The 11,193-nt window shown below is 42.7% G+C and overlaps 1 protein-coding gene across 1 annotated transcript; it reads right to left on the bottom strand.

Annotated features, from left to right (window-relative positions):
* Positions 1 to 416: 416 nt before the first annotated feature.
* Positions 417 to 8,964, bottom strand: arsib (arylsulfatase family, member Ib). The gene is made up of 2 exons (XM_036589040.1): positions 7,914 to 8,964; positions 417 to 3,491 (listed from the first exon to the last, which is right to left on the bottom strand). Exons 1-2 carry the CDS (start codon positions 8,201 to 8,203, stop codon positions 2,087 to 2,089), a joined length of 1,695 nt encoding a protein of 564 aa, XP_036444933.1. The 5' UTR covers positions 8,204 to 8,964; the 3' UTR covers positions 417 to 2,086.
* Between the last annotated feature and the right edge of the window lie 2,229 nt (positions 8,965 to 11,193).

The following is an 11,193-nucleotide window of genomic DNA, read 5'->3' as shown; positions in this document are numbered from 1 at the left end:
GAACACGGTAAAAGGGGGCTAACAAAGTATGCAGAGAAACAGATGGACTACAGTCTGTAACTGTAGAACTACAAAGTGCACCTATATAGTAAGTGGAGCTGATAAAATGGACAATGAGCGTAGAAACAAGGAGGTGGTCAGAATGTTATGCCTGATCAGTGTGTATGTATATATATATATATATATATATATATTCCATGTAATTTTGGGCCGTTTCTTTTGGTACTTTCATAATGAAATTTACACACAATGTAAAGAGCAACAGGTACTTTTAAATTATGTCAAAAACTGAAAAACAACAAGAATGGAGATATAAGGTTTTGCTCTGACAGCAGCAATTTTATATATGTATATATATATATATATATATATATATATGGTTTTACTACGTGAATTTATCTCACAATATTGGCAGATGATTGTTTTTTTTAAGAAATGCGCTTGAAACCAGCCAAATTCTCAAAATAAGAAATATTAGATATATCGACTAGATTTAAACGCATTTCACTTGACAAGATACTAGATACAGTTTATATAAGTTAGTTAGTTGAAACATTAAAGATCTTTCAACTGAATACACGCTGAAAACGATTTGCACATCATTGCAGTCTGTTTTTATTTCCATTTGTCCTGCTGTCCCAACTTTTTTGAAACTGGGTTTATACAAATGTCCTCTTTAGTCATAACTTACAGGGACGCGCAGTACAGTGTGAGGTTATAAGTGCATGTGCAGCTGTTTTTGCTGTGTTTCCAGTAAACAGTATCAGAAAAGAAGACCGAAAGGTGCAATAATAACGTTGTCCACCAAGTGTGAGTGCAAAATACAGCATGAAATCAGACGCCACTGGTGCTCAGGAGGAACTGAATGTGAATTCACATTGTTGCTATTGGCTCTGATACAACAGTTCAGTCACAGAACTCCCTGTTGAGCTCTGTCTCCAGTCATTTACAGCACTGTCTTCTCTGAGCGTTGCTTAATGTAGCTGCTCAGACTCTGGAAGGACAATATTTACTCCAGCTGTGACTCAGACAGCCCTGTATTTTACCACAGTAAACCAACAGTTTTAGACAATCGTCTTCGTTTCTAAAGTGAGGCGAAGGCTCAGATAGAAAAATAAAAGCTCTCGTCTTCTGTTCCAGCACGGACTCGCCTGAATGGATACGGGTTCTTTGCAAGTACCGATATAAAACTATGGTGGTGATGGAAACTGATGCAGTGGGTCAGTGACAACCTGCATCAATACATTTGTGGCAGTTGTTGTCATCACTCGGATGTAGGCGCTATAAAGGGTTCTTTGAGCGATGGCACAGAACCACTTTCGTTTCCCTAAAGAATCAACAACCATGTTTGAAAAAGAACCTTTTAAAGTCCTATACACCCTTCATAAAGGCATACAAGGGTTCTTTAGTAAAGGCAATCATTATTTACAGAACCGTGACAATGCTTTAAAAGTTCTCTGCGTGGTGTAATATGGTTCTTTAAAGAACTATATAAAATGGATCAGTACTAGTTAGGGTTCTGATGTTGTTACAAGTCATAGAAATCATTTTGGTATCCTGCAATTGGTACATTCCTAGCAAAAAGGGCTCCATGTGGTACCAGAAAAGGTTCTATGACTTGTAGCAATAGCAAAACCCTTACTGAGGCTTTACTGAGTAAGTGCTGTGATTCTTCTCTATGACAGAAAACCTTTTGTACATTTTGGTTAGAGAACTGTTCTATATATCGCCAGTAAGGGGTTTGCTATGGTTACAAGTCACAGAACCTAATTCTGGTACCATACAGAACCAATTTAGCTAAGAGTGTACCAATTAAATGATTCTTCCAGGAATCTTTACATTATTTGGAGGATTTTTAAACTACATAACTATACAAAAATTAAAAGGTTCTTTAGGGAACCGAAAGTGTTTATTATATGGCATCACTCACTGAACCTCTTTATTTTTAAGAGAGGTGTAAATAAGCTTAAAACCAATCAGTGAATATCTACATCATTAAGCCATCCCACCTGGATGGTTCTACTGCACCGAGCACGGTTTGTAAATGTTTGGTGCTGAACAATATCCAGGCAGATGTGTCAGTGCCTCATATCCTGTTTGACATGATCCTCGAATTCAACTTCTTGAAGAAGGATCGTATTTTGCAGAGCCTGCACTTTTTCCTCTTGCGGTTCCTCCCCCTCTTGTAATAGACGCCATTCCAGTTGCCCTCCTGCTCCTCGTCGCCCACCCAGGGTACCCAAGCTCCACCGTTCACATCAGGGTTGGCACGAGGGTCGTCTGGCGGGTAGCAGACGGGTATGGCTGTCCGGTTGTAGGACGCCAGGCGTGCCAGCAGTTTCCTGACCACGCCAGGCCTCTGGGCAGCCAGGTCATTCCTCTCACAGGGGTCAGCCGTGATGTTAAAGAGCCACACGGATTTCTTCCCTTCTCCAGTTCCTCGCTCCAGGTTCCACCAGCCACCGGGGAAACTGGTCAAAACCTGGGGAGGAACCCAGTCTCCGTGGCCTGGGTCACCTGTCAGAAGCTTCCAGTCTCCAACTCTGATAGCTGATTGCACAGCCGTGTCCCACAGACCTTGACCTGCTTGTTGGGATCCGAGTCCTCGCCGGTGGAGAGGGTCAATGTTGTGTAAAATCTCCATCCGGGGAGATTCTTTGTTCTCACTAAGCACAGGCCAGATATCGTACCCGTCAAGCCCTTGGTCCTGGGAGGTGTTGCCTCCAGCAAGCCGTACCAAGGTTGGGTACCAGTCAGTGATGTGGAGGAGAGCCTTGCTTACCCTCCGTTTGTGCCGTAATAAGGGGCTGTGGACGAATCCCACTGCCCGAATTCCCCCTTCCCAGTAGGTGCCTTTGCGCCCTCGCAGAGGCCAGTTGCTGCCCCCTGTAAACGGCTGGGCTCCATTATCAGTGGAGAAGATTATGATGCTGTTGCGGTAGTAGCCATACTTACGAAGGGCGTAGGTGATGTTATGCACGGCTTCGTCCACGATGGACACCATAGCGGCGTATTTCCTGCGAGGAACATTGCCCATGGATCTGTAAGGGTAGATGTAGGACTTGGGTGGTTTCAAAGGTGTGTGAACCGCCTGCAGAGATACGAAGATGAAGAGCGGCTGATGGTCCGGATGGTGTGTGGCCAGGATTTTACGCACCCTCTGGGTGTAGAGGTGAGTGGAGTATTTTCCCGCTCTTCCCCATGCTACCGATTCACCATCATGGAGGTCGAAACCACACAGGGACTTGCCATCACAGGAGCCATAGGTGTAGTAATCCACGCTTCCAGTTAAGGAGCCAAAGTAGGTGTGGAAACCTCGGCGCGTGGGTAGGCAGTCTTTCCGGTAGAAGCCCAGATGCCACTTGCCCACCATGTGGGTGGAGTAACCCACCTCCTGTAGCCGCTGTGGCAGAGTCACCAGGTTCCTGGGAAGACAGCTGGGTTGCCGAGGCCTGATGATGGAGTGCTGAAGACCAGTGTGGATCTGATACCTGCACAGACAAAGACAACTTAAATGCATCCAACCATTCAAACACACCTCAGGTCATTAGTGAAAGCCACTTATATCTAACAAATGTTTCATAAACTGGCAAGTTTATATATACCGATCAGGCATAACATTCTGACCACCTCCTTGTTTCTACGCTCATTGTCCATTTTATCAGCTCCACTTACTATATAGGTGCACTTTGTAGTTCTACAGTTACAGACTGTAGTCCATCTGTTTCTCTGATACTTTGTTAGCCCCCTTTTACCCTGTTCTTCAGTGGTCAGGACCCCCACAGGACCACCACAGAGCAGGTACTATTTGGGTGGTGGATCATTCTCAGCACTGCAGTAACACTGACGTGGTGGTGGTGTGTTAGTGTGTGTTGTGCTGGTCTGAGTGGATCAGACACAGCAGTGCTGCTGGAGTTTTTAAACACTGTGTCTACTCACTGTCCACTCTATTAGACACTCCTACCTTGTCAGTCCACCTTGTAGATGTAAAGTCAGAGACGATAGCTCATCTGCTGCTACACAGTTTGTGTTGGCCATCCTCTAGTCCTTCATCAGTGATCACAGGACGCTGCCCACAGGACGCTGTTGGCTGGATATTTTTGGTTGGTGGACTATTCTCAGTCCAGCAGTGACACTGAGGTGTTTAAAAAAAACTCCAGCAGCACTGCTGTGTCTGATCCACTCATACCAGCACAACACACACTAACACACCACCACCACATCAGTGTTACTGCAGTGCTGAGAATGATCCACCACCCAAATAGTACCTGCTCTGTGAGGGTCCATGGGGGTCCTGACCACTGAAGAACAGGGTAAAAGGGGGCTAACACAGTATCAGAGAAACAGATGCACTACAGTCTGTAACTGTAGAACTACAAAGTGCACCTATATAGTAAGTGGAGCTGATAAAATGGACAATGAGTGTAGAAACAAGGAGGTGGTCAGAATGTTATGCCTGATCGGTCTATGAGGCATTCTGGCTGTTAATTTTATTAGGACATTATTCTCAATGTTTTACAGTTTTCTCAGTCAGTTTCTGATACGTCTAACATTTCTGCATTTTTTTACAGCTTCATACTGATTATCATAAACGTCTTATGAATGGCATCATAAATTAACTTTTTTTTAGATATTTACCTGCAATAAGGTTTAGATTATTGGAAACCATGATTTCAAACTTCTGGCATATATTTTTGGTGGTATATAGAGTTTATGATTGTGTAAGTGAATTTCTTCATACTTAGTTTCCAAACTTCATTGCTGTTAAGACAACAAAAAACAACATTAACAGTAATATCAGTGATATTATACCCTCATCTCCACAGTTCCCTGGGCCTCTCTAGTGTTACAACTGAGGAAAGTGCAAGTCATTCAGAGAGGGTTGGTGTGAAATGGTTCAGATGTCTTTACAGTGGTGGTGATAGGAACCAGGTGTCGCCATGACTACAACACAAATATAGACATTTTATTTACTATCCAGAACCACCAGTGAACCTACACGAGTCTTCTGAGTTTATATGGAATGTTGATGATGGAAAATAGTGATAAATCTGTAAAAATAACTGCTTGGGGACTGTTTTACTATCTTATAACGTTCTGCAAGGGAGCTTTCAGAGGTAGACATCTGGTTCCTATCACCACCACTGGTAATAATTCTGCCTCCTGATTCTGATTCCCCTTTAAGATAATGGTAATTCTCATGCTTTGACTCACATCCCTGCTGGAAAAGCCAGCACAGACCAGCATTGCTGATCACCAGCAAAACCAGCATATGTTGTGTTTTAGACGATGGCATGCTGGTCAGCAGAAATGGAAGCTATTATGGTTACCATAACCAAAACCACCATATGTTGATTTTGGATGCTGGTATGGTGGTCAACCAGCATGCCCATGCTGGGTGACCAGCTGACCACCAAAAACAACCATATGTTGATTTTAGATGCTGGTATGGGCATGCTGGTTGACCAGCTTGCCACCAGAAAACCACCATATTTAGATTTTAGATGCTCGTATGGTGGTCAACCAGTATGACCATGCAGGGTGACCAGCTGACCAACACCGAAACCACCATATGTTGATTCTGGATGCTTGTATGGTGGTCAACCAGCATGACCATGCTGAGTGACCAACTGACCACCACTAAATGTTGATTTTGGATGCTTGTATGGTGGTCAACCGGTATGGCCATACTGGGTGACCAACTGACCACAACCAAAACCACCACATGTTGATTTTGGATGCTGGTAAGGTAGTCAACCAGCATGTCCACGCTGGGTGACCAGCTGACCACCAAAAACCACCATATGTTCATTTTGGATGCTGGTAAGGTGGTCAACATATGGTGGTCAGTTGGATGCTGACCAACTGACCACCACCAAAACCACCATATGTTGATTTTGGATGCTGGTAAGGTGGTCAACAGCATGACCATGCTGGGTGACCAACTGACCACCAAAAAACCACCATATGTTGATTCTGAATGCTGGTATGCTGCTCTAGACTAGGCTAGGTGTGGGCAATATGATGACATTTTATCAACATCATGATAAATTACACCACAATACACTTTTCTGAGCATATTATTGATATCGTCAGTACTTAATGAGCACTGACTAACGAGTATAATTACCTCTTTTATTGGATTTAGTGCAGCTGTTAGAAATTTGGCAAGAAGAGTCAGGAGACTGGAGCTTCAGCGTTGACTGGAGTTTATTTCCACATACAGAGTATGGGTACAGCGTGGTCGATCAGCAGTCAATCAGCAGGATCAGGAGTCTAGTCTTATTCACGTGCAGACAATCATGCACGGGCACAGCTTGGTCATCAGTGTGTCACCAGTCTGGTCTGGTCACCAGTCCAGTCTAGTCTGCAGTCCAGTCTAACAAGAATATTTTGGAAGGACCTTATATACTTTGAAAAACTAAAGAGGGGGAAGGGGGAACAAATGGACTTTGAGGAGGGGTAAGGAGGGGTTGTTGACGGGGGTATGAATAGAGATGTAGGGGCAGAGATAAGGGGGGGGGGATGATAGTATCACCTTAAGGTCATGAGACGAAGGGTCATTTAAATACAAACAAAGGAGGGAGGGGGCAAGGTGAGAGTGTGACAGTTATCACTACTTCTGCCATTTGCTCTCTACAGTGAAAATGGTTTAGACCTTAAGAAAATAACATAAGGGAAAATAACATATATTGAGAATATTTTCTCTCACAGCGCAGTTTGTAAGACGTTCAATAAAGATCACTAAAGTTGTAGGTTTATGACTATTATAGTATTTTTTATTTGTGACACTACAGGTTCTATTTTGTCTGTTTCAAATAAAACTACACTTTTAAAAAAGACGGTTCTTCAAGGGTTCTTTAGTAAAGAAAATGGTTCTATATAAAACCATGAACACTCAAAGAACCTTTTGCATGATTCAGTTTGATGGAGAATGTTCTACAGTTGAAAAATGGTTCTATATAGCACCCAAAAGTGTTCTTCTATTATTATGATGTCATGCTTATAACAAGAGAAGAACCATTTCAGGTGCTATATAGAACACTTTTCAAAAAGGTTCTATATAGAACTGTCTATAGCACATTCAATCTGAAGAGCCCTTTCATGATGCAAAGAACTAAAGGTTCTATGCATCATATAAGGGTTCTTCGCATCATGAAAGGGGTCTTCAGATTGATGGAGAATGTGCTGTAGGTGGTACTACATAGAACCTTTTTGTGGTACCATCTACAGAACATTCTCCATCAATACAGTGGTATCATCTACAGCACCAAAAAGGGTTCCTCTATTGTAAGAAGCTTAAAATTATAACAATAGAAGAACCCTTTTTGGTGCTATACAGAACCCTTTTCAAAATCGATATGTACAGCACATTCTCCATCAGTCTGAAGAACCCTTTCATGATGCGAAGAACTATTTAATCATGCAAAAGTTTCCTTGAGTGTTCATGGTTCTATGTTTAAGGATTTATAAATGATTTTGCTCAAATGCTCCATATTAACCCACTCTTTTTTGACTCGCTCAGGAGCGCCCTCTAGTGTTTGAGAAACCCAGAAGACATTACAGAGCGGTAATTCTCCTCTCTACAAGTTCTCTTGTCATTATTCTTGCCCATTTGCAAAAATCATAAGACAGCATGCAGAGTAGGAGGAGAAAGAGGCGGGGTTTGGAAACCAGGAGGTTTACAATTTGCATAAAAAATTAAAAATAAACTAAAAAAAGAAAAACTCTCATGATTCATATCATGTATCGTGAAAATGTCTTGAAATATTGTGATATATTGTTTTTTGCTGTATCGCCCAGCCCTGCACTAGCCCAACATAAACCAGTGTAGACCACCACAGACCACCCTTGCTGGTCTTTTCAGCAGGCATAGCATATTTTGAGAAGCAGTATATAGTAATGTATGTTACCTGCCCGTGATGAGCTGGCTCCTGGAGGGTGTACAGAGGGGCTGGACATAGTAGTTCTCCAGCCGGACCCCCTCTGCGGCCAGCCGGTCCAGTGTGGGGGTCCTGAGGTCAGTGCTGTGGTATCCTATATCATTAAATCCCTGGTCATCAGTGAGGATGAAGATGATGTGGGGGGGCTGTTTGGGCCTTTTGGGCTGACCTTCATCCACCTGGTTGGGCTTCAGCCACGGCCACGAGCCCAGAGTGAAGTCCAGTAGGCTGACCAGGCACAGCCCAGCGAGCACGGACATCCTCACTGACCACCGGTCCGGTTCTACCCAGTTGTGAACAGGCTACGAAGCGCTTCAGCTAAAGCAAAAACGCCCAGAACTTCCGTCGTAAACTTTTAGAGTAAACACTGCAGTGAGGAGTGAGACTCAGTGAAGACGACCGAGAAAAAAAAAACTGACCGGAAATAAAACAGAAAAGTATCAACTTAAACGGGTTTATGGATCTTTCCCTTCACTCTCTCAGCAGGACGATTACTACTGAAAACGTGTGTCTGTCTGTCTGTCTCTCTGTCTGTCTCTCTCTCTCTCTCTCTCTTCTCACGAAGCTTTAGTTGGCTCCCTATTCGCCAGCTCCTTGTTCGAATTTTCCGCTCCACCTTAAATGCTGCACCGTTTAAGGTGGAACGGAAAGGTCCGAAGAGAAGCTTCAGCTTCCTTCTTTTCTCAGCTCACTCCTGGATCTAGATGGTTCATTTGGTTCATTCCTCTAATGCTCCTCCCACTGAGCACAGTTAGCTGGTCATCTATGTGACACATACATTTGCAATGTTGCAGCACGTCCCCTAAAATAATCATTCAAACCATAAAAACAATCTGTGTTGAATGACTGAGTGGTTAAATATGTTTATGTATTGCTCCTGTGACAACGGCATAGAAGCGTCCCTGAACATTAACCCTCATTAATAATGCAGAGAGTTATGAATATGTATGATTATGCAAATTGTAAACCTCCTGGTTTCCAAACCCCGCCTCTTTCTCCTCCTACCCTGCATGCTGTCTTATGATTTTTGCAAATGGGCAAGAATAATGACCAGAGAACTTGTAGAGAGGAGAATTACCGCTCTGTAATGTCTTCTGGGTTTCTCAAACGCTAGAGGGCGCTCCCGAGCGAGTCCAAAATTTAATGCGTTAAGGTGGAGCATTTGAGCAAAATCATAGTTTATAAATCCTTAAACATTTTTAATGTACAAGAATACAATCATTTCCTGAACACAGAGCAGCATAAGACATTTTAACACTGCTGTTACCTTTTTAAGAGCTTTTAAACTCGAGTTATAGGAGTTTAAAACGGCCCCTCATGTACGTTCATGACGTCAGTGAGCGCGAACAGCCAATGAGCTGCTCCGCTCGCCAACCAATCAGCACTCAGCAGCAGTAACGTTAGCGTCCTGCTGTCCAAAACCCGTTTGCTGTAGGAAAAAGGAAACATACAGGTGAGATTTCTTCACTTTTGTAGTGAAATCCATCCTTCTACTGTCTAAAATTAAAGGAAAGTTCTGGGTGATTAGAAACTATTTTAACTTAACGTTTTTAGCCATTTAGCTCCATTTACTCCCATTCATTGAGGACTCGCTCAAGGGCGCCCTCTGCTGTTTAGCAGTCTTGTTTTTGATATAACGGGGGAAATAGGAAGTGGCCAGGCTCCTCATAAACCGGCTCTGTAATGACCACATGAGACAAAGCAAATAAGCTTATTAAACATTTATAATAAAAACAGACTAGAGAGATTCAGTTCATTACCCAAAATATGTTACTCCAAAACCACTCGACTTCGCCCAGATTTGATTCTTCATCCATTTAAACTGGCTCAGTGAGACAAACTTTACCCAGTTTTGTGCTGAGTGAAGCTGTTTTGGAATGGAGCTAAAAGACTAAAAATTAAAAATGAATTGTTCCTAGCGATTTATGAATGACCTCCCTTAAGTAGTATAATTTCATTGTTCTACAGCAATCAGGTTTTGTGCTGATTGGGTAGAATTACTGCTACCGAGTGCTGATTGGTCAGCATTACTGATACTGAGTGCTGATTGGTCGTCATTACTGCTACTGAGTGCTGATTGGTTAGCATTACTGCTACTGAGTGGTGATTGGTTAGAATTACTGCTACTGAGTGCTGATTGGTTAGCATTACTGCTACTGAGTGGTGATTGGTTAGAATTACTGCTACTGAGTGCTGATTGGTTGGCATTACTGCTACTGAGTGCTGATAGGCTAGAATTACTGCTAATGAGTGCTGATAGGCTAGAATTACTGCTACTGAGGGCAGATTGGTTAGCATTACTGCTACTGAGTGCTGATTGGTTAGCATTACTGCTACTGAGTGCTGAATGGTCAGCATTACTGCTAATGAGTGCTGATTGGTCATCATTACTGCTACTGAATGCTGATTGGTTAGCTTTACTGTGACTGAGTGCTGATTGGTTAGCATTACTGCTACTGAGTGCTGATTTGTTGGCATTACTGCTACTGAGTGCTGATTGGTTAGCATTACTGCTAATGAGTGCTGATTGATCAGCATTACTGCTAATGAGTGCTGATTGATCAGCATTACTGCTACTGCGTGCTGATTGGTCAGCATTACTGCTACTGAGTGCTGATGGGTCGGCATTACTGCTACTGAGTGCTGATTGGTTAGCATTACTATTAATGAGTGCTGATTGGTCAGCATTACTGCGACTGAGTGCTGATGGGTTGGCATTACTGCTACTGAGTGCTGATTGGTTAGCATTACTGCTAATGAGTGCTGATTGGTCAGCATTACTGCTACTGAGTGCTAAATGTACATAAGACTTTGCTATAAAGTCATATGTCTTTTTAGCTAGTGTTTAACTGCACAGTCCAAACATTTCAAATAACTAAGCCATGTTAGCTCACACGTTCTTGTTTCCTGTTGCCATGTCGTAATCCTCTCATCACTTTAACATATTTGACCATGACATGCAAAACTAAGCTGCTACACAGCACCAACTGAATTACTGTTTTCGGATAGACCCTTAAAGAGGAGTTAGTCATGTAAAAACCATGTTTTAAACCTTTGGAGGTGCCAATATTTTTTGATGTTTTTGGTAAAAAATAAGCTTTTTGTTCAGTCTCAACATTGTCATTGGTGACGGTAACGACACTTGAGTGTGTTTCGTTAAATTTATATGGTTAAAAAATTAGCTAGCTTTGGAAGGAAAGAGCGTAAATCTTCAGCTGAAGTGTTTAGCTTGTCAGTGAGAGTCAGTGAG

The sequence above is a fragment of the Colossoma macropomum genome, unplaced genomic scaffold (genome assembly GCF_904425465.1).
Source record: "Colossoma macropomum unplaced genomic scaffold, Colossoma_macropomum, whole genome shotgun sequence".
Classification (NCBI taxonomy): domain Eukaryota; kingdom Metazoa; phylum Chordata; class Actinopteri; order Characiformes; family Serrasalmidae; genus Colossoma; species Colossoma macropomum.
The sequence above is the reverse complement of the archived record's forward strand: the minus strand, read 5'-3'. Positions and strand labels throughout refer to the sequence as shown.

Excerpts from the sequence above, each read along its gene's own strand:
- arsib (XM_036589040.1), bottom strand. The coding sequence starts at position 8,203 with ATGTCCGTGCTCGCTGGGCTGTGCCTGGTCAGCCTACTGGACTTCACT. Across the intron at positions 3,492-7,913 it reads AGCCAGCTCATCACGGGCAG|GTATCAGATCCACACTGGTC; the intron begins GTAACATACATT and ends TTGTCTGTGCAG.